Source organism: Pavona decussata, unplaced genomic scaffold, assembly GCF_977016875.1.
Source record: "Pavona decussata unplaced genomic scaffold, jaPavDecu1.1 SCAFFOLD_441, whole genome shotgun sequence".
NCBI classification, from domain to species: Eukaryota; Metazoa; Cnidaria; class Anthozoa; order Scleractinia; family Agariciidae; genus Pavona; species Pavona decussata.
Window position 1 is genome coordinate 27,997 of NW_028145795.1, and position 23,628 is coordinate 51,624.

The 23,628-nt window shown below is 39.4% G+C and overlaps 2 protein-coding genes across 3 annotated transcripts; one reads left to right on the forward strand and one right to left on the reverse strand.

The window, feature by feature from the left end:
- Positions 1-1,164: 1,164 nt before the first annotated feature.
- LOC146450549 (uncharacterized) lies at positions 1,165-13,400 on the reverse strand. 2 transcript variants are annotated; one of them, XM_085100296.1, is made up of 10 exons: positions 12,688-13,400; positions 11,746-11,850; positions 11,080-11,256; positions 10,083-10,521; positions 7,527-9,524; positions 6,190-6,555; positions 5,877-6,023; positions 4,980-5,090; positions 3,316-3,515; positions 1,165-2,566 (listed from the first exon to the last, which is right to left on the reverse strand). In XM_085100296.1, the coding sequence occupies exons 2-10, from the start codon at positions 11,821-11,823 to the stop codon at positions 2,237-2,239; spliced, it is 3,846 nt and encodes a 1,281-aa protein (XP_084956422.1). In that variant the 5' UTR covers positions 11,824-11,850; positions 12,688-13,400; the 3' UTR covers positions 1,165-2,236. The 2 variants fall into 2 exon arrangements, 1 of the variants encoding a protein (XP_084956422.1); XR_014860275.1 differs by lacking the exons at positions 1,165-2,566; positions 3,316-3,515; positions 4,980-5,090 and adding an exon at positions 5,450-5,528 and having other exon boundaries at positions 5,777-6,023.
- Positions 13,381-21,412, forward strand: LOC146450550 (inactive rhomboid protein 1-like). Its single transcript, XM_085100298.1, has 9 exons — positions 13,381-13,432; positions 15,417-15,865; positions 15,986-16,098; positions 16,534-16,699; positions 17,570-17,684; positions 18,027-18,096; positions 18,605-18,689; positions 19,367-19,496; positions 20,056-21,412. The coding sequence occupies exons 1-9, from the start codon at positions 13,396-13,398 to the stop codon at positions 20,364-20,366; spliced, it is 1,476 nt and encodes a 491-aa protein (XP_084956424.1). The 5' UTR covers positions 13,381-13,395; the 3' UTR covers positions 20,367-21,412.
- Positions 21,413-23,628: the final 2,216 nt, after the last annotated feature.

Sequence of the window (23,628 nt, forward strand, 5' to 3'; positions counted from 1 at the left end):
AAGCATATTCTAGCGAGAAGAACAACGGTGGGGGCAAAGGAATGGTCTCTTCACTCTAACTTTGACCTCAAAAAATAAAAAAAAAGGGGGTGGGGTGGGGGGTGGAGGGGAGGGGGAAATAGAAATGGCGGAACACCTGATGCTTCAGTATGTTTTTTCATTTGAACCACCGTTTCACAGAACAAAGGAAAAGCCCTGAGAAGGAGGATGTTCAGTAAAGGTTTAGAACTATTGTTTTTTAAAAATAGTTTATCCATTCACTGGCCAACTGCCTTTTTTCCGTATCCGTAAATTTTATAATTTCGGATTTCATTTGGCACATTCAGTTTTTCTGGATCAGTACATTTGTTATCGTGCTGAGATAAGGGAGTTAGAAAGAAATTGTGGTGCTGTGTCGATGGGGCGGTACAAACGAATGACTAGTTTATCAACAGAGTTGGTAACTTAAGGTAAATTGGCCACAGTACTGACCGTCGTTTTGAGCATTAGCCTTCGTCAGAATGAGAGCGCCGCGGAATCCGCTCTGACGCAAAGCTAACGCTCAAAACGTCAGCACTCGAATCTCTGTTGATAAACTAAACATTCAGTTATTATCGTCACCAGAGCTAGACGCCCTTTAACAGTGAGACGTCTCTCCTGCCGATTTTCTTCACGTGGATTAGTGGCATGGCTAGCACGTGCCTTTATTATGTCGTATGGTGGATGCATTATCCTGAGAACCTCTTGTTTGAAGCGTGATGGCAAAAATGGAGTTCTAGACACAGTTCACTCGAGTCTTGTGACTTTACTGGCTTAAGTGGCGGGTTTTGCTTTCTACTAACAGGCGGTTAGTCACTCTTGCAGAAGCTTTGAAGTTTAGGGAAGAGAGGATGAAGGCTTTGTTACCCGCCCTCTTATTCTCAACCGCGGAGCCTTTGTTTTCTTCATTGCGCAAAAAGAGAAGGGTCCCTCATGATTGTGGGCTCAGTGTTGATCAGAGACTCATGGGCGACTTATATTACCTGCAAAGCGAGGGGGGGGGGGGGGGGGGGTTGGCGTCAAGTGTTGAAGCAACGACTGGTGTGAGGGTAGGGTATACTCAGCTAGCACGATACTGGAATCGCAACAGACAGTACACAAAAAAGCCATCTTAAGTCAAATACAACAAAACATCACACCTGAAGCAATATGTAATAGATTATCTTTAATTCAGTTTATTATATCATAACACAATTACATTATTTAAATCTTTTGATACAAGCCAACCAATTCACTAGACTTTTAAGATACAATTTATTTTAACATGAACATTCCTAAGTACATAATTTAAATTATTATAAATCACTTGATTTTTTAATTATTTCTCAGCTACATGCATCTTATCCACACTTCCATTTTCGATTTACGATTTACAAATGACAGAGACTACAACTTTGATGCCTGTTTCGATTTTAAAGCAAGATAAACAATCGTGCAATGGGATATTTTTTATATTTCCCCAAGTATAAATATAATAAATAAATTTTAAGTTGTTAAAACTGTTATTTAGCGCTCGAGCAGAGTAGCTTGGTTTCGGTTGTCATATTCACGCAGCCAAGCCGCTCGTAAGAGATTCTTTCATTTTATCTCATATACGCACATTGCGAAAACATTGATTTTCTTTCATTTTCAAGTTCAAGCAGCACCTTCAGAGTGACGAGTTTAGAAAATTAGTGAAAATTAGAATGGTTTTTAATTGAGTGTCGAGAGTAACTATGAAACTCGCGATAGTTTCTCTACAAATGAAGAGCAAAAACCCAAACCACAGGTGACGGCCTTACAGTTGTTTCACGCTTGGCGTCATCCTTAGAGACCCAAGGGCAGTCAGTCGGGGCAGGCAAAATGGCACGAAGAAAGTTTTCAAGAACAGGCGAAGGAGCTTCTTCGCCCATTCTTGAAAACTTTCTTCGCGCCATTTCGCCTGCCCCCGACTGACTGCCCCTGGGTCAACAAGGATGACTTGGCGTCTGCTGGGTGTTTTTTTCGAGTTCTGAATAGTTCTTTGAGTTGCCTTTGTTCATTGTGATTGGCCACTGATCAATCACAATCGCATAGTTTTCGTTTGTTAATCTCAATTGAAAACCACTTCCCCCCCCCCCCTCCCTCCATACAAACAACAAACAGACAGCAATGACCATTATTCCATCGTGGGACGGTCTCTTGAACTTGTTAAGCGGGGATGAGAAACACACACATTACCGTCGACATTTCAAGCATTTTAAAGAAACGTATCCAGCCACTCCCTGGACTGCTTCAGGTTTCCGTTGACACCATTATCTCGGTAGCATGAGCCGTTACGCACTGCCCCAACAGACCCCTGGGATAGATCATCCACAGTACACACACTGCTAGTCTCCATGTCCGTGACGGTGACGTGTAAGCTGCGGAGATCTGGAGCAGAGGTAGTCTTTTTCAGTTCTCTCAGTCCCGAGCTTCCTCCGTCGCTTAAGAAGGAGAGGTCGAGTAGCTCCTGATCGATGTGTAGTCTCAGAGCCTCTAAGGCATCAATATCGTCTCGACAATCCACCCCAATTACCTTTTCACACGGCTACAAAGAGACAACAACATATAGTCATTCTCTGCTTGTATTTAATAAAATTATCGTCCTTTTTACTTTCAAACCTAAGCAAACGGACAGCATACCAGAGTTAACAGAAATTTGACCTTTTTAATCGGCCATAATGAATTCCAGTCTACACTGTTAACTCTCTTTGTTCCTTTATGGTTTACTCTCATCCAGTTGTTTTTCAATCTGACTAAGCTATTATTTGGGGCTCATCTGTTTTTGCTCCTTTTTTAACGAAAAGTTTGCTTTTCTAAACTAAAAGTACAAAGTCTGCAAAGTTGATCATTCCTTATTTGTCCCAATCAGTTCCTCAGTGCTAGCCACCCTAGTACTTTACTTTGAGAGGTGAACGCAGACCTAAGCGTCGAACACAAGCAGATTCGATTCTTAGAACCGGTTTTCAATTGAGTGTCGTGAAATCAAAACCAAAGTAATTACTCTGGCCAATCACAACAGACGTAAACGTGACAATGGGCCAATCATAATTCAAAGCATGTAACCGGCGCCAAGCGCGGGAAAACGCGTGAACTCAAGTGACGATTGTTTTTGGTTTTGATTCTCATTGGTTGAGAGAGTGGCACTTCTGCCAACCAATCACAGAACGTAGTAGAGGAAACAAAAGCAAACACGAATTGTTTTAAATCGATACTCAATTGAAAACCACCCAATCGGTAAATTTGATCGCATTGGACGCCACTGAAACGCAGCGTATAAATTCGGCCCTACACTACCTGGTATATGGGGTTTTCAAATGTTTTTTCCTCAGGGTAGGGGTGGGGAAGTGTTTCGGCGTGCTGCTCTGTGAGCTTCACTCGCCCGTTCCTCTGCCTCCGGACCCTGAGAGAATATGCGAGGAGAACTGCTGCGAATATCAGGACCACGACTGTAACCACGACAACAGGAACTACATATGAAGGCACGGTGGACGAACCTGAGGTATAAACACAGTGGAGTGTTAACGAGAAATAGATCAGGTCATTATCTACTAAGAATGCTTCACGAGTGGGAAATTCTATGCCTTACTACAGAATGTTTTTTAAATAAAAGGTACGCATGCTCCCGGGGGAGCGCCCTGTTTTAAATTTATCGAGATTGGTATGGCCGGGACCTAAAACAAGAGAGCGTGATATTTATACATCTTCTACACTAATCATGTTTTGGTCAATCTTATTCTTCTATTCGTAATCTTCAACGTCATTCCAGTGTGTTTTATTTACCACCAGACCTTCACATAGACTTGACTTGCTTGCTAAGAAATCGTGAAAGGAGAATTCAAGTAAGCTACTGAAACCTTCAGGGGAGAGCAAAAATAGGTTTTCGTAACTGTAACCAAGTGACAACACGTGGCCTGGTCGCTTTTTTGAAAGTGCTAATATCTATTGAGGATACCTACGTCACAAGAAGTGTTTTACAGAACGGGCCTCAGAATAAGAAAAGCTAACACACAAAGATACAATGTTCACACTAAAGGACGGTGCCTACTATTGTTACTGCGCATACGATCTGCGCATCTCGAGATACTCGGGTTTCCTGTGGGTGGTGCCTACTAATACAGGATAATTTTGCGCGGTTTAAAACTATAGGGAGAGAGCAGAACTTAGCGAGTGCTATTGGTATCTCAAAAGAAAATTAGGGGTAACCATGCATTTTTCTTAGATAATTCAGCTTCAATTTAGGAAAAAAATTCAATACATTGCTTTATATTTTAGCGCTTTTTGGAGATATTATTGCTCAGTTATCTCTGAAAAATGCGTGGTTACCCCCAGGTTTCTTTTTGGATTCTAAGAGGCCTTGCTATGATCTGTTTTTCCCGCATAGTCATAAGCCGCACAAAAATACTTCGGTATTAGTAGGCACCGTCCTTAAGATATAGGAAAAAACTCTAAGAGCTAAAATTTAGAATTATCAGCAGTCATGATATGGCTTTGGACAGACCGCGCTTAAATAAAACCCTTTAGTTCAGTGTATGAGTAGAACTTTGGAATTTTCAGCTTGTCTGGTTCCCAGGGCCATCGCTACTCCCTGTTGTGGGCGGGAAAAAGACAAGTCCTAGGAACGAGGTTTTTGCAGATAAGTGTGACACGTTATAATCTAAAGCATGCGTGACACTGTAAGTCACGCTTGTTCTTCACTCTTGAAAACCTTATTTCCGTGAAATTCTGTACTTAATCCTCTCGGAAAATAGACCAGTGAAATCTCTGACGCTAACAGCCTTCCGATGATTAGACCTCCCGATTAGAACCCATGAACTGTTTTTAAAATAAGGCTCACTATTTTAAGCTGGTAGTTTAAGTTCTTACACTGTAAAGGACCAATTGTGAAACGCTGATTCCTTCCTTCTGATACCAAGCCCCTCTGAAAAGAAACCTTGCCGGGTTTAAATAACATTACATACCTGAGATTTGCGGTTTGTTCTGCATACTAAGAAGCTCACAAGTAAACTGGTTAATTCCGTCAACACATGTCATGTTCTCTGCGCACGGATTCGATAAGCACTCGTTTACTTCTGCAAAAGATGAGAAATTATTCAATTCAGTTAAAAATCATTAAGTCTGCTGCAAAGCCCTGCATTACAGAGATTTGCCTAACGGAACAAGATCGTTGTAGAGATAAGACGATCGATCAAATTTAAATGATTTTAAAACATCGTTACATGACAAGGTTATTTATTTTCATACCAAATGAATTCTTATTTCAATAACTTGTTTCAAAAAGTTTTCTTTTTCCTTTTTCTTTGCAAACATCTCATAAGAAGACCATTTGATTTTAATGATATGACATCGTGTTGAAATAAAAATTTGATGTTGACGATGGGCAACCTCGTTCCCAGGACTTTTCCCAAGGTAAAAGACCTGGGAACGAGGTTGGACGATGGGTAAAGAAACCAAGCGAAGCAAGATAATTTTTTATTGTTCACGATCTGCACTGTAGAGACAGCAAGAGGCTTAGGTCGGTACAATCCTTTGTCCTCTCTTTTTATCTCCAAAACCTTGTATCGTCCTTTGATTGATTTCCTACGAACAATGAATCTAGAAAGAAACCTGAAGAAACGTTACGTGACAAATCGGTTGACTGCTGAAAAGCAACCACTCTCTCTTTGTACCTGAGAAAGTATGCGAAGGAATTCCCTGTCGTTTATCATAACTTCGGGTTTGACAAGTCGTCAGATGACTAACGTGTTGGATTTTAAACTTGATGTTTCAGATCAATAGAGGAAGCCACTTTGATCTGGCATTCGGTGAGTTCATTACTGGACATGAAAGCCATTCTTAGTCTCTGTAGACAAACTTACCGTGCTGACAGAGAAGGCCTGAATATCCCGGATGACAGATACACAAGAAACCAGTGCGCTGACTAACGCATGCTCCGTGAGACCCACAGATGCGGGATGGGAATGTAAGGTTGCTGTCAGCCACTCGAACAATGCAGTGGTCAAAAACTAGAAAGTCAAGTGAAATAGAATAATTAAACCTGTTGGTTTGACGTTTCACTTGAATACAAATTGACAAATAATAGAAAGACTTTTCTCTAAATTTAAAATTAAACTGGAATTTGAGTCAAAACAATTAATCTTTTTACTCCCAAAAGCTAGTTTTCCCACTCACCTTTCTCACAATATTTCCCAGTGAAGCCAACAGGGCACTTACAGAACACCAACTTGCCACTATCAACACATGTGGCACCATTGAGACAGGGAGATGATTGACACCTGTCAGTCAGTAGCTCGCAGTGCTGACCATGGTATCCTTGAGGACATATACACTGGGTTTGAATCCCAACAAGACCACATCTGCCACCATGCAAACAAAGCACTCCAGTGCATCCATGGATGGCTGATGAAACATTACAAGTGACCCCAGTAAAACCAGGTGAACAGACGCATTGGAAACCTCCTGGAATGTCAAGGCAAGTCCCGCTATGAAGGCATGGAGATGAATTGCACTTGCTTTCTTTTATCTCACAATGACGACCTAAAGTACAAAGTAATGATCAAAATGAGTCCCAACTGATCATATTTGATCAATCCAGATTAGACAACCGCGGAAAAGGTATGGGACAAGGGAATGATTAAGCCCCAGGAAAGGTGGTGGCGAGGGTGGAGCTATAACAACGTTTACATGAGAGTTTGTACAACAAGTCAGAAGTTTCTGTATGTGTAGTTCTAAGCTAAATTTGTCAAATACATTTAGCTTGGTTATGTAATTATTTAAAAACTATTAAATTTGTTTGTCGTAATGATCCTGAAACTAAAAAAACTTCAGAGCTCCCAAGGGGCACCAAACCCATTACCTTCAGCATAGGGGGTTGCATTATTTTTTGTGAGCTAGTCATACAGGATGTACAGGGAGACTTGAGGAGAGCTCAGTGCTGTTCTGTCTGGGTTCATATCTGACATAAATTTCCAGCATAATGAATAAGATTCAGAAAGTAGCCTGTCATGAACTTGAGAAAGTTTTCCATTTTTGTTGGCTTTTAAGTCATTTTTAAACTCTAAAAAGCCAGTTAAAAGTATCCTTATAATATTTGTAGTTGCTGGCCTAAGTCTTGAAACTACTGGTTAATTTTATGGGTGGCATTACTACAGTGAAGTTATCTGTCTGTCAGCCTTTAATGTCTACTCTTGAAGCCAGCTAAGGAATGGGCGGCTGTCAATTTTTGCAAAACACAAATCAATAATAATCATTGAAGGGCTGAGAGAATAACTGTCTTTAATGTCCAATAATTTATTCTGGACCAATTTTTCGTTTTGCTCAAAAGTTTCTGAATTTTTGCATGTGGCAGGCCTTTCGTCAGAGAACATTACTCTGTGTTTTTCCCCACTGGTTAGTTTTCAAAAGAAAAACAAGGCAAAAAGTTTGAGTCAGCAAAATTTGACATAAAACTTTATGCACTCAGCTCTTTAATATGGTAATTAAAATTAATTACTTTCAATGAGTCTTACCTTTGAATCCTGTTGGACACCAACATTTGAAATCAGATATTTCATTAGTGCAGGTACCATTATTGGCACAGGGAGATGAGGCACACTCATTGATCTCAACAGAGCAGTTGACTCCTGTATATCCTGCAGCACAAACACAGCTAAAGCTGTTCACACCATCCACGCATGTGCTGCCATTATGCTGACAAGGCTGAAAAGCACAGTCATCAATATTCACTGCACAAGTTCTCCCCATAAACCCAACTGGGCATTTGCAAAGAAAGTCATCGACCATATCAAAACAACTTCCACCATTCAAGCAAGGAAACTGAGCACAGTCGTCTATATTCACTTCACAGAGATGCCCAGTGAAGCCAGCTTGACAGACACATTCAAATCTGCCTGTTTCATCTCTGCATGTTCCATTGACACATGGCTGTGACAGACATTCATTTATATCTGTGTCACAGTGGACACCAGTGTAACCCACAGGACAGCTACACAGAAAACCATTCACTAGGTCGTTGCATGTGGCGCCATGGCGACATGGTTGAGTGGCACATTCATCAATGTCTACTTCACATTGTTGACCTGTATATCCTGGAGAGCAGCTACATTTAAAGTTATTCACATAGTCAGTGCAGTTGCCAGAGTTCTTACACGGCTGTCGAGCGCAGTCATCAATATTTATTTGACAGTGTATTCCACCAAACCCCGGGCTACACAGACACTCAAACTTGTTGATACCATCCACACAGTAACCTCCATTTAAACACGTTACAGATTTACAGTCGTCTATGTCAGTTTCACATGTTCTGCCTGTAAACCCTGGCCTGCAAGAACAACTAAAGCCATTCACCAAATCTGTGCAAACTCCATCATAATGACAAGGAAATGAGTAACACTCATTTATATCGACAGAACATGTACGTCCCTTGAATCCTGGAGGACACAAGCATTTGAAGTCGTTAATCAAATCTACACAAGTAGCTCCATTAACACAAGGTCTACTAAGACATTCATTAATTTCTGTTTCACAATAGTTCCCAGTATATCCCTTCATGCAGACACAAGAATAACTGTTTATGCCATCAAGACATGTTGCATTATTTTGACAACTGTGTGATTGACAGTGATTAATATCCACCTCACAGTCAGCGCCAGTAAATCCATCAGAGCAAACACATTGGTATGATGAATTTGCGGAGACACACGTTCCTCCATTACGGCATGAGAATGTACTACATACATTCAGTGGACCAGCGCAGGTTCTTCCTGGAATGGTCCCAGAGCAGTTACATTTAAAGTTATTGACTAAATCAGTGCATTTCCCGCTATGGCAAGGATTAGGTACACAGTCATTCATATCAACTGAACATGTTGTATCTGTGAATCCATTTGGGCAAACACAATCATAACCTTGTCCATCAGCTCTGTTAATACAAGTTCCTCCATTCTTACAGGGATCATGCACACACTCATCAATATTGATATGACAGTCTTTGCCTGTATATCCACCTAAACAAGTGCAGTTGTAGTCATTTACAAAATCTAAACATGTTCCATTATGATGGCAAGGCTCATTTACACAATCATCAATGTTAACTGCACAGTCCTTTCCTGAAAATCCTGTTTGGCAGACACATTTGAAGTCATTGGCCAAGTCTACACACACTCCTTGGTTCTTACATGGCTGAACAATGCAATCATCAACATCTACTTCACAAAACCTTCCTGTAAAACCAGGCTTGCAGATGCACCTGTATGAGTTTATTTCATCCATGCATGCAGCATTATGCATGCACTTGTGATTTTTACATTCATCTATGTTCACCTCACACTTTTGACCAGTGAAACCTGGCAAACAAGTGCAAGAGAAGCCGTTAACTAAATCTATGCAGGTGGCATTGTTGCGGCATGGAGCAGATAAGCAATCATCAATGTTAGTTTCACAAGTCCTTCCTTGAAACCCAACAGTGCAGTCACAGCGGAAGTCAGCCACAAGATCATGACAGGTTCCTGTGGAACAAATAACAAATTAAACTTCTAGCGTAAATAAAAGCAGGCACTGAAGGAACCCACACAAATATTTGCATGACAGGATATAGTTTTGACATAGGACATAGGAAAATAAAATGAAAAATATCTAAACAACAGTCCTTAAATGTCTCTTTGCACCCCAGAATGGAAAATTGTATCACTTTCAAGGAATTTGTTTTGATCTAACAAATTATTGTTACCACTTCTAAACAAATTTATCACCCACAACTGTGAATTTCATGCAAATGTTTTTGGCAAAAACTGTTACAATAATTACCCCATGTTATCTGTAATTTTCAAGTGCAATTATCACTTATTTTATTCTAAGAAAAATCAACTGGGCTGCAAAACAGACCAGTGGTATAGCATTGGCCCTTATTACCCATCTCATCTTAAATCTTATAACAAGCATAATGTGCCAAAAGAGTTCTGAAGCTGTAGTGCAGGTTTCTGTTCCTCTGTTGGTATTGTAATCTGACCTAACCTTAGTCCAATGTACTGCTATTAAATAAGAAGAAAACCCTGTTACTTTCTCACCTTCATTTTTACAGGGTGCTTGATTACAGTCATCAATGTCCACTTCACAGTTCTCCCCAGTGAAACCAGACTTGCAAACACACAGGTAAGCATTGACTCCATCGGCACAGATTCCTCCATTCCTGCAAGGACTGCTGCCGCATTCATTATAGTTGACTTCACACAAACTCCCGGTGTAACCAGGTAGGCATGAGCAGGAAAAGCTATTCACATGGTCATTGCATGTGCTACCATGGTGACAAGGTGATCCAGCACAGTCATCAACGTCCACCTCACATGTCTTTCCCACAAAACCAGGCAAGCAGCGGCAGTGGAAGTCAGAGACAAGGTCCTGACATGTAGCATTATTTCTACATGGGTTGCCATGACAATCATCAATATTTGTCTCACATATGATTCCAGCAAATCCCCGGGGGCATTCACAGCGAAATGAGTTAACCTGAAAACATTTAGCAACTTCTGATCACTTTATGATTCAGGTTTGTGACTGACAGTTATGCCAGTGGTAATAAAATTACCGACTACTTGGTAAATACTTTAATTAGTGAGTACAGCCTCGCTCTTCAATTCAGTCTAGAAGATAAAAATTAATCAATAATTCAACTGAGCTTAGCCTGGTTATAATTGAGAATGGGTTTTCACTGATCAATTCTGTCCCATTCCAGCTGAAACATGGTAGGAGTTAACGGTTTAATAACTATTAGTCCTGCTGATGGGTGCCTACCCATGTAGCTGCCTGGAAACGGTCAAGAGGGTCGACATGCACCTGTATAATAATCCAGATGCTATTGTTACCTTACAGTCATGTACTTACAGCTGTTAGCTATAATGACCTGGTATTCTTACTTGTATAAGCACTTAAATGAGAGCAAATAACATGTATTATAATCAATTATCATGCTTAGGTAGCCACTTTGAATTAAATATCTCCACTATGAACATTTTGCTTGACCAACAAGCAAACCAATATTTAAAAATACATTTTAACTCCAAATACCTGGTCAACGCATGTTCCATTATGGTGGCAAGGGTGCATGGCACATTCATCAATGTCAATTAAGCAGTTAGCGCCTGTGTACCCAGCAGAACACTTACAAGACTGTCCTCCACTGGGCATTGAAACACAGCTGCCTCCATTGAAACAAGAACTTGATGAACAGGAAGCACCACAACCCTGGTAAAATACAACCCAGCTTTTCATGATCACAAATAATATAATTAGTGTGCAGTTCCAGAAAAAAAAACAATGTCCACCCCATGGAAGGTCATCAGAAATTCCTAGGGGGAGGGGGGAGGGTCTTTTTGAAGCAAAGTATGAAACAACTGGAATTTCCCAGGAGGAGGGGTGGGGGGGGGGGGAGGGGAGTATGGATATTTTCTGGAACTGCACATTGAAATAAAAATACATGACTTTGTATTTTTCAGTCACTTCCATGCCAGTATAAAAGGAACTTATTGAAGTAAGATATTGACATTTAAAAATAAAACAGTGAGATCATATGGTACATATATAACAGGATCCCAAATAATAGGACTCCCTTAGTGAGAAGCACAGAGCCAAAAGATTTTTTCTGCATGGTTCCTGGACAAGACCCTTAACAGTCTTTACAAAGAAATCATGTTAATGGAACAATTGTAGCTATGGACTTAGTTTGATCTCTACCTGGTAAAGACAGCTCCATATTAGAAAGATGTAGGAGACAGCCCCGATCATCTTAAAACAAATTTTGATTGTCCTCATCTAGTGTTCCTGAAAGACTGCTTTTCCCTGCAAAAAGATAAGCAGCAGACACAATATAATGATGCAATATTAGGACTGTAATATCACCAAACAATGTAGATGCACCTGATGCAACACAAACTCTGTGTTTACTCTACATTACTCTACGTTTCATTAATTAAGCTTGTGTGTTTGGATACTCTAAATGGAACAGTGACATTAACTGAAGTTGAATGTATCCAAGTTGCACAATGTATTATGCCAGCCTGCCTCACAAGGCTTACAATATATTTTAAATGAGTTCTCGAATTTGTTTTCAGGTAAGTTGGAACTATATGGTGTATTGATCTTTTCACCTTGAAACAATTATGCCTTCAATTCTGCAATGTGACCTAATCCAGTGTCTACTAAACAATTACAACAGCCAGGTAGCATTAGCTCTACGAACGTTTTGTTAAGCTTTGAACATGTATGCGCTATAGTCACGAAAAAAGAAAAGGAAAGGAACATTTGTGGTATCACGACCTTGTTCATTAAGCTTTAATAATTAATACTAGCTACCAATAATAAGCTTACTGTTACCGTTTGTACAAAATTATCTTATAATTACAGAATTATGCAAATTTCAATTCTAACTTTAAGTAACAACAAGAACGACAACAAAAAAAAAAAGAAAATTAGGAGCTGGACTGGCGACATAATTAAAGCCTCAACCACAGGAAAATCACAGTGTCCACGACAGAATTATTTATAAGCTTCATATCAGACAGAAAGGTCCAAACAACTTGCAAGTTCATTTTAAATTTTTCTCAACTTGGCGCGAAAAAAATAGAACTTCGAAGGGTTTCATTCCAATTGTCAACCAAAGCTTGGTAAATTACTTACCGTAATTATTTTCATCGTTGTTTATCGAGCTCCACGAGGTATAAGACTAAATGAAAGACGAACATTAGACGTCCGAATTGCACAGAATTCCAACACAAACATGTACATTTATGTTGTCAGATGACGCCGTTATCAAGACAACAGCCGAAAGCGAGAGACCGGGCACGACTTCATCGGTGGCGGGTGGGGTACAGGAGGAGCAGAGATGGATTTGTGCCCTCTCTTACAAAAATCATATTATATTGAGTTACAGATGGTTTTTAGTAAAAGCAACAAACTAAACATTCAAGGACTCTTGTTCCTTTCCCGATTTTTCTTGTAAACTGGTATGAAAGGAGTTGTAGCAAACACCCCCCCCCCCACCCTTCTCTCTGACGAGGTAATTGACCAATGAATGCTGGAAGAACTTCGGATTGCAATCCCATCAAAAATGTGTAGTTGAGCGCTCAATGTTTGTTTAAATATCTGTAAAACCAAAAAAATTCTCATCAAGCGAAAACTGTAAGAAAAAGTCCAGAATTTTTTATGTTATACGATTTTATTTGGCATTTTTTTTAAAAAACATTATTTTCTGTCAGTTTTGATAGCATCTTATTTTCTCTGTACTGTCGGCAAAGCAAGCGATCAGTCCCAGTGCTCCTTGAACGCGCTGGATTAAATCGAAACTGTTTTCTCGTTGTTTGTATTCTGCAGAAGGAATCGTGATAAATGGAGACGCAACCGCTTCTTGCAGATAAAAGGCCAGGTATGTGGTAGCAAAAACAATTTAAGGTTATCTACATTGTCTTTCAATCTGAATTTACCCTTTTGCCAACCCTGTTAGCGAGCACTGATAGCTACTGACTGAACTGGCTGACCAAGGAATCGCGAGTGAGCAATCAGCTTCGAAAATTTTTTAAGTCGCAAGTGTCCATTTCCTCCTGGCGATGAAATCGGTATAACAAGATTGCTTTTACTGACATTGAGGGGAGCAAACGATTTTATGAGAGAAATTACATCCTTTGTGCGTATTAACTGAGGTTCGTCTTCGGTGACAGTTTGATGCACCGGAAGTAAATATACCCGGGTAAAATAGCGTGTTTAGTTCCACCATTTTGATCTCAGTTTATTGCTGGACTCGTTTATTTTAACCAATGTTACATAACACAGGTGAGGGCAAGATTTCCGCACAGCTCCAAACATTTTAAAATTATGTACCGGTATACATTTTTTGGAACTCAAACTCTTATTTTGCCATTTTTGTAAAAAATGACTGTGGTGCAATTGTACAGCTGTATAATTAATGTATGGGGTTGGGCAGAAATCTTTCCCAGGAGGGAGTTACAAAGTGGCTTCATGACCACTTTATGACGTAGACTATGCATGGAGATCAAAACTAACTTACGCCCCTTGTTGTTTACCCTTGAATCACCTGATGTTTCATTATCGCTTCAACAGGGGAACCACCTAATACTTTGAAAACTTGCCCAAACCAGAATGAGTTAAGATTTATATGAGTCAGGCTTTCTGCATTGTTTGAATATTTAATTTTGTTTATACTCAAATCATGACATTCAACTAAGAAATATTGTAGAATTTTTGAGCAATCAAAAACGTAGCTACAAGAAAAACCTACCAAGTCATAAAACCATTAGCTCACCCCAGGGACGACCTGTTAACAAGTACAAGTGGAGGAATAATTATTAAGCGGCACATCACAAAGCGTGACGCACTGCTTCTATAAATACCCATTATTTTTCTTCTTTTTAATTTTCCTTAGTTTGGTCTGACCCACTAGCAGACCTCCAGGCATCCCTCGGTCAAACAGTGATGATCTAGTGGTCATGAGTGAGCCCCAGTTGGGGTGCAGAAAAAACTTTCTTTTCTTTATTTAGTGGCCATCATGTAGCCTGACATGTCGCTTTAAGTAATATACCAACATGAAAAATGTGTAAAAAGGGTAATTTACCCTTTTTACACATTTTTCATGTTGGCCACCCACCCCAGACCTCCAAGTTTTGTGCGGTCAAAACAGTCATGTTGAAAGGCTCAAATAGATCGAGATTGTAGTCCAAGTAAGCAGGGATTTCATACAAAATGGATGGAGAAAATACAATAGAATCGTAAGAAAAACAGCTTAGGTGTTCCAAGCTCATTCGCATTATTGTTTTTGAATATGATATGAAACATATATTTGAATTGCGGGTGAAAGATCAAATAGAAGAAAGATCCTCAGAGTTATTTACGTAACTTAAGCAATAATTTGTGAAAAGAAAGCCTGGAAAAAATTTCAGGCTTGAACGGGATTCAAACCCATGACCTCTGCAATACCGGTGCAGTGCTTGAACAACTGAGCTATCAAGCTAACTGGGAGCTGGTCAATTATTGTTTTTGGGTGTTAAAATTGTTGCACCATGGGCCATAGATGGTGTGATGCTACAAAGCAATGCTGCAATAGTAAACTTAGACAATATTATTGTAATAATATTGCAAATTGACTTATCATCCCCATGCAGCCTTCATTACTGTCAGTAGACTCTGTCCAAGAGTTCTTGTTGTAGATTCTAGTTGTTAGATTAGGTTTGGCTCCATCATGAAATATTATTAACAGTTTTTGTCTTGCTTAGAGTATTACCTAACACCTCAGCTAAATAAAGCCAATTGATCAAAGTAGCAGTGCCAATCATCAACTCTTTATCTATCCTGGCCTATAGGTCTACAACCTCTCTACATTTTTTTCTCATTTCCAGGTCGTTCATCCAGATCTGGAAGTGGATTATTGAATTATTCCAGGCCGCCAAGTAATGATGATAACACAGAATATTCTGTGTACAGTTACTGTGGTGACAATTTCTTAATCCCACCTGACAGACGGAAACCTCGATCAACAACAGTAGACACCCAGAATAGTGTTGAAGAAGTACCAGCAAGGATATTTCATTGGCCATTGTTTATAAGCATCATCACCCTTGTCCATTGCGGACTTGTCATATACGTTTGTGTTGCAGGGGGGATTGAACCTATTGGTTTTAAACCCACAGTCAAAAGTGAAACAATTAATAAATTTGGCTTCATAGCATCAGCAAATAAACTGGGTAACTCAACCTATCAAGAAAAAGCAGAAAGATACTGTGGCGTCAATGGATTTATTGGACCAAATTCATCCTTTCTGGTTCAAGTAGGAGCTAAATATGCACCTGTAAGTACATATTCATTCTTTTATCATAAATTTTAATCTTTATTTTTTTAAAGAATGTTAAATATTCCAAAAGTCTTCTGGTATACTAAATAAGTAAAGATTACTTGGTATGTCTTTCAGTGTATGAAAAAGTTGAAGGTTGTTGAAAATAGAACCAACGAAATAGACAAGAGAGAAGCTGATTTCAGGTGCTGTTCATTCAATGGAGAGTGTGGTATGAAAGCCAGAACAAGGTTGGATATTAAGTTACATGTAATGAGTTTAAACTTTTAATGAACCTTTCTCAGTTATCTGTGCTAACTAGTTTATGCAAACTCTTAAATCAGGCAGCACTTGAAAATTAATACTGGCACAGCTGAAAGTCATCTCAACATAGTTTGTCTGATAAAAAAATATATTTTTCTTTCTAAAAAGTCTTGCAAACTTACTCAAATTTGATTGATTCTAGAGATAAATCAGGGATATTTTCTGGTGTTTATTTTTAGTGCTCAACCTTTTTTTATCTTCTTTCTTTTTAGGATAGATTTTTTTATTTGCGTAGTTTCAGAAAGCTCAAGACTACCCATGGCAATTAAACTACCTTCAGGAGCAAGGACAAGAAATATATAATACCATAATAAATATAAAGATATTACAAGAGTAATGCTGATTATGCTTGTGTGTTTTAGGTGCCCAGGTGTGATCATTGGCTCTTCTATGAACTGCAGTTCTAGTAGTCAGAATTGTACACATGGCATCACACTCAGACCCTGCTGTGCTGGGCTGCATGCAGAGTGTCATGTGATCTCACTAGAACTCTGTTCATTCCTGAGTGGCCACTGGCATGATGACAAGGTATGTCAAACATTGGCCAACATCAACTAGCAGTCATGTGATTTTGCCCTGTTTTTGATTTCTAGTAGTCATTAATTCAAAATAATTTCATCTGTAGTGACTACAACTGTAGTCTGAAATGTCAGCCCTGTGGGTTAGGGGGAGCCAAGGAGACGGCTGACATTTCAGACTACTACAACTGCATCCAGGAATTTTGTTGCTGAACTTGTTACTTAGAGATGAGTTAAACCAGTTTTAATATTAGATTTAGCTTGCCAGTCTTTGTTGTTTCAGGTACTTCTCAAAAGGCCAATTTTGTTATTTTGGGTAATTAATGTGTATTCAAGGGTCTAAATTATGTTCTTAGTCTAACCATAGTCATTCTTGCTTAACTAAGTGTCCTGTGGGTGACGACAAAATGTCAGATATGAGGTTTTAAGTGAAGTTCTTGTCACCGCTTTTGTTTACCCACTGAGCACCAAAGAGTTCTAGGAGCTTATTTCAAAGGTGTCCATGCATAATTTCCAGGTTGAATTGGAATTTGGAAGTTTTGGTTTTTGTGGTCATGGAGAAAAACCCTTGGAGCAGGGACGGCAACCAACAACAAACTCAACCCACATAGGGGATCAACATTGGGAATCAAACCTGGGGCACATGGTTGGAGGCAAGTGCTCTCACCACTATGCCATCCATGCCCCCCATCAACACACCATTGACTCAAAATAGTAAGACACTGTTGGCTCAAAATAGCGGCTCTCTGCCAACTGTGCATTTGTATAAATGGATTCACAAAGTTTCTTCAGGTGTGGATGCATAATAAGGGGATGTCAGTAGCAGTGAAAAGGCTGCAGGTGGAACTAACATTTTTTCTTAAATCAATATTTAATAAAGCTCCTCTGCAGTCAAGTGAATTGCCTGGATGATATCTGTGGAATGAGTGGAGTGGAGAACAAAACAGGAGGCCACCAGTGGTACAGACTTATCACGCCTATATTCCTGCATCTTGGTGAGTTAATTTTTGCAGATTATTGAGAGTGAAAGTGACTATTAAAAATATTTTGAAAGTGTTTCATTGACAAGTGGGTAAAATTTTTGTTTTAAGCACTGAGCCGATACATGTTTGTGATTAGGTCTTGTTATTCTGGGGAGCTTACAGCAGGAAAAGGTGGCGGCAGGCAAACTTCTATGCAGGGAGAGGGCATAGCTTAAGTGCCCCTTATTGTGAAGAGAAGAGGTTATAGAGAGGAAGTGGGATTTTGTCTGCATTTACCATAGTTATTGTTATAAACTTTTAAGAGGTTTGTTGTACATAGAAGATCACGGCATGATACTTTGCATCTTGTTTCAGGTGTCATTCACCTGATTACCAATCTGTTTTTCCAGATTCCTGTGGGCATATTGATTGAGAGGGAGATTGGGTATGTCTTTAAAATGGTTGCATAGTCATATAAAAAGGCTGTAAAAATGTTATATGTTATGTCATCTTTTTAGGCTATGAACAGGGAAATTCTTTTTTATTGGCTAATTTCAAAAGAACCCGGACCTGGAGGAGGAACCTCTGGACTACTCTCCCATATAAGACATACAAACTATGTACACCCCTGAAAGGTGTTGCTTTTGTGGTTTTGAGATGGGCCTGTTTTGCTGGCTAGTTTGAAACTAGGAATAGAATTTTTGCATTTTGGCTTGAAAAAGTGGGGACATTTTAAAATTTAGCAATGCAGCACTAAAAGTGTTCATTTAGATTGGGACTTCAGTGACAAAGTTGAATTTTTTTTTTCATGACCTATCTTGTCTGTTCGGGAAGTCATATTACTAGATAGGGAAAATCACATGTTGGTTAGGGAAAATTGCATATTTGGTTAGAAGCAGGCCATACATACTCACCAATGATTTCAAGGATTATCGTTTTTCTTTTATTCTTAGAACTGTACGGACATGCTTGATATACATGATAAGTGGAATTGGTGGAAATTTGGTTTGTGGATTGTTTAACCCGCTTAGTCCACAGGTAAGTGTCAGTGATTCACAGTTTAAACCACACAATTAATTCTTTGTTTACTCGAAAGTTTATACCCGATGCGTGGATAACCCGGGCTAACCCAACCCTTTATTTAAATGTGGTTATAGCTATTGAGTCAGTCTTTAGAATTCCTAAACGTTACACTTTATAGGAAAAATTTTGAGTTGCATTTTGACATGGTCTGTTATTACAGGTTATTTTCATCAGTTTTGCTTGGTGAACCGTCCCCTAGAAAAAGGAAACATGAATTGTTTTACATAAACCAATAAACCGACATAAGAGAACATAACGACGATGGGCCTCTCCGCCTGATAGCAGGTTAACTTTCCCAAGGTGCACATTAAGTGCGCTTAATTACGCTGTTACACAAAGTAGTCTTCGAAGTCTTCTGAACAAGTTAAAAAAAAGGTTAAAACGTGAAAAGTGAAAAGGTTTATGTCTGTTTACATATTATTTTTATGGGCCACTGTTTGTTGTTGTTTTTTTTATGTAATTTTACGAATGGAACTTACTTCTCGTTTTCTTATCTTTTTCTCTTGTGTGCTGGCGTGAATGATCAGCTATTTATTGGCTGATTGTAGGAAAAGGCTCTTTAAGTTGCAAGTCTCACTGTTTTAGATGTCCCAGCACAGAACGTACTAACTGTTTATTTGACTCTGCGGTAGGTTGGTGCATCGGGTGCGCTGTTTGGTCTGATTGGATTACTGATCATTAAACTCCTTCAGCTGAGGCATGACGTTCGCCGTCCTTGTTGCGAAGTACTTTTTTTAATAGGCGTGGCTCTCATTAGTTTTGGTAGGTGCTGTTACCGTGGAAACCATCACCGACTAACAATAAATATTCGTCTGCATTATTAAACGTGCTTTGAGCCAAGAAAATGTAGCCATGTAAATTATAACGGCAAGTTTCCCACCCGGGTGGGTTGTCATGGTAAATACTTGTAGAAACACAAAAATTGAGATACTAGTCGCACGTTCCTTGGGTGAATTTATTTTTGCCTTAAGTCCTGATATTTTGAACCTTGAATAATCCGACACTGGAAACTCCATTAACTTCAGCTCTAGTTTTCGTGTCTACAAAGTATACATTTTTTAATAAACGCAAGAATACCTTAGCCTGCGTCGCAGACAGTCTAAACAATCCCTGATATAGACGGACTATATCGAGTTCTCTATAGGTCTTGAGTGACAAGTCCGGCTGCAACGCAGGCTAGAATACCTCAAATTGTGCGGCAAGAAATTAAGATGTTCCCTCACCGCCGTCTCTTTTATGAAATTTGCTGAGGTATAGGCAATTTATGTACTAGTTAAGTATCAGTTGTCGTCGTAATCTAATATTCTATTCTTTGTTTCAGCCCTGGGTACACTGCCTTACATTGGAAACTTTGTTCACATAGGAGGTTTTGTATTTGGGCTGTTTGCCTCGCTAGCGTTTCTTCCCCGCACGACTTTTCGCTGCAGGAACTTGGCAGTTAATACGGTTTGTAGAGGGATTTTTCTCCTGATCCTTCTCACCTTGTTGGTTGTTACTTGTGTCACGTTCTTCGTGGTGAAGGATTCCCAGTTCTGTTCCTGGTGTCAGTACATCGACTGTGTGCCTTACACGACTAATTTCTGCCCAAATATGAATTCCGATGGATACTCGGACAATGCAGATAACACGTAACTTAGCAAAGAAAACAGCATAGTTCTAAAGGCATTTACTCAGAACTTTAAAATTGATGGCTTATAATAATTATATAAATATGGTCATGCTTGTGGAGTAATGTTCGGTACTTAAGGACGGCGCCTAATTATAGGGAAGTATTGTTGCGCGGTTTATCACCATGCGGGAAAAGCAAGCGGCTCTTGAAATCCAAAAAAGAAAATTGGGGGTAACCATGCACTTTTTAGAGATAATTAAGCAACAATTATTCTAAAAAGCAGTAAAATACAAAGCAATTTATGGCGCTTTTTTCCAAATTGAAGCTATATTATCTCTGAAAAATGCATGGTTACCACTAATTTTCTTTTTGGATATCAAAATCACCTGCTAAGTTCTACTTCCTCTCGCATAGTTTTAAAGCGCGCAAAAATATCCCTATATTAGTAGGCACCACCCATAGGAAACCTGAGTATCTCGAGATGCGCAGAACGTATGCGCAGTAACAATAGTGGGCATCCTCCTTAAATTGATTGTGTGACAAGTTTGTTACTGTTGGATTATATTACAGAGAATTTCATTTCGCTACTAACACGAACCGGAAGCAGATTTCCTTTTAGTTTGTTTACTATTTCAGTGAATCAGCCCATGATAACTTCGGAACTTCAGTAGATTGAATCTAACAGCGCTGTGATACCTCAGCGTTCAGGTTGATTCTGAAAGACTGGAGAACGTTATTCAGGAAAAAAGATTTTCTCACGCAGAAGTAACAATTCATTCTGAATATCCGCTGTATGTATAAGCGTATTTCTCCCGTGGATGACATAAAAATTAATCCATTCTTTCAAAAACCGTGAGCAGTTTAGGTCCTGTATTAAAGGAACTATGTGCGCATGCGCAGTAGAGTCCGGCTGGGACTAATTTGCACACAAGTCGTCGCGGGATTTTGGCTTTTTTGCCATTACAAAAGCTTTCAAAAATATCGCAACAAACAGCTTCTGAACGCTTGTAAATGAAAAATTCAACTATCTTTCCGAAAATGAACGCGATTCAAATAGAAGAAAACAGCTTCCTGGGGCCCGTTTCTCGAAAGTCCCGGTTACTTACCGGGCCAGGTAAGTGTCTTTGGAGATAAATGTTTCTTCACAGAAGTCAATTTTTGTTAGCTTTGAATACTAAATTTTAAAATCTCGTAATTCTATGAAAACACTGGCCAAGTACCATGTCTCTAATCACTGTGTAATCGGCGAAAAAACGTTTAAAAATATACTTATCGGGCCCGGTAAGTTACCGGGACTTTCGAGAAACGGGCCCCAGAACTCTCCGCTCTCCAACGGTATCTGAAAAAGTTGGGCCAACGATGTCAAAGTGCTTCCCATCAACGCGCGCATGCGCCTGGGGTGACATAGTCCCTTTAATTAGATACTTTATTATACCAGGAAAAAAAAACAACGCTTTATTTCATGCCGCAACAAGATTACATACGCAAGTAGCAAACGCTAATAGACCCTAATACAGTCAGATAACCAAGAGCTCAAACAATAGTGATGTAGTAATCAGGTCTTCTAAACTTCAATGAAAATGTTTACGTGATTATGAAAGATCAAGACTATGGTAGTGAAGACCAATATTCACCCCTACCCCCTCCACACAGAAATACACGCCTTCCCATATCAATACACGGGACAGTTCGCACGCTCTTCAAAGTCTTCTGGGTTGAGGTTTAAATTGACCTGTAGCTTTGTACAAAAAAGAAAAAATGAAAAGCTTTGAGCAGACGAAATAATTTATTACATACGATGGTCTAATGCTTGAAATGAACCGCACAATGTGCTTCCGCGCAGCTATATATCTCTACATTGAATCCTACGTTTTTCATGTTCTTGTAAGCAAATTTAGTGAAATACGGAGAAAGGATTAAGATATAAGATGACAATTAGAATATATTGAGATTACATATCCGCCTAGACTTGCTTACAAGTCGAGCTTAGAGAGCGCGAAGCGTGATCGTCAGAGCTCGAGCGAGCGAGCGCGGAGCGCGGGCGAGCGAGATCAAGGCGCTAAAATATAATGTTAGATTGGTTGGAATGTTTTGACGATAGACATGGAACCTGCTGGGGAGGACTTGAGGAAGAAGGTTTCTCCTTTTATCAGTTCCAGCAGGCTGTATGAGATAGATAGAAGATAGATAGTTTATTCTGATCAAAATCGCAGCCAGAGGCTGAATTAGATAAATCGTTACAATAACAAAATCTAATGAAAGGTAAGAAAAATATAAAAAAAATATGAATAAAGGAATCAATAAAGAATCCTGTGTCATTTTGCTTTGTACAGTTGACCTTGTGGCCTGCGTGCAGACTGAATCCTATTTCCTTTGAAGGAGCGGAAATAGGACGAGGGTGCACGCAGACTATTTATTTTGTCGATATCGGAGAGAGTTGTTTCTCCTCTTATAAGCGCATACTACATGGATGAGCCTCGTTGTGGCACAGGTGTGCCGTGCCTTCCTGTCATACAGCTCCTGATCATCACTTATCGTACATGATGATAACAAGGGACTTTCAAATCTGAGTACAAGAACAAGAAAATGAGCACTGCACGAGTACGACATTCAAAATTACAAACCGCAGAACTCGTTTCGTTGTTAAGGTTGGTCTGATAAGTGAGTTAAAAAATGATAGCGGTGCTGCTATGATAACATTTGCAAGCAGCAGCTGAAAGCTACAAAGGCAGTAAGGTCACCCAATTCAGTGTTAGTGGACGATTCAAAATTGAAAATTGAAACTTCTTTACCATAAATACCGAAAGTATCGCCCTTCGCTACTTTCCGATTTAACAGCCTTTTACCATCGATACTTTCGGGAGTTTTCAGTAATTTTAGGGAGTTGACTTTTAACTGAAAAGATAGCTAAAAATTGTTGTGATATCTTGTTATCTTTGTCGGTTTATTTTGTCAACCAGATTATCCTTTGTACATAAAACACATGAATGTATGTATATCATTTATCTCGGTGTTTAGTTATCGCATGTACTCGTGGAGGGCCACTGACATAGATGCCAAATCTCCAGCTTTCAGACCCAATCTCCAGCTCTCCAGCCGAGCAAGCACAATATACTGCTGAACTCCGGGGTTAACAATTTTTGCAATAAATACATCATAATAAAGAAAAGAAGGTCTGTAAACGAAAGAAAATTGCCCTATGAATTCAATAAGTTGACAAAGATTCCGAGACGGAATCGAAAGCTTGTATTTCAAACCTTTTTGTTTGATACGATCATGACAGGA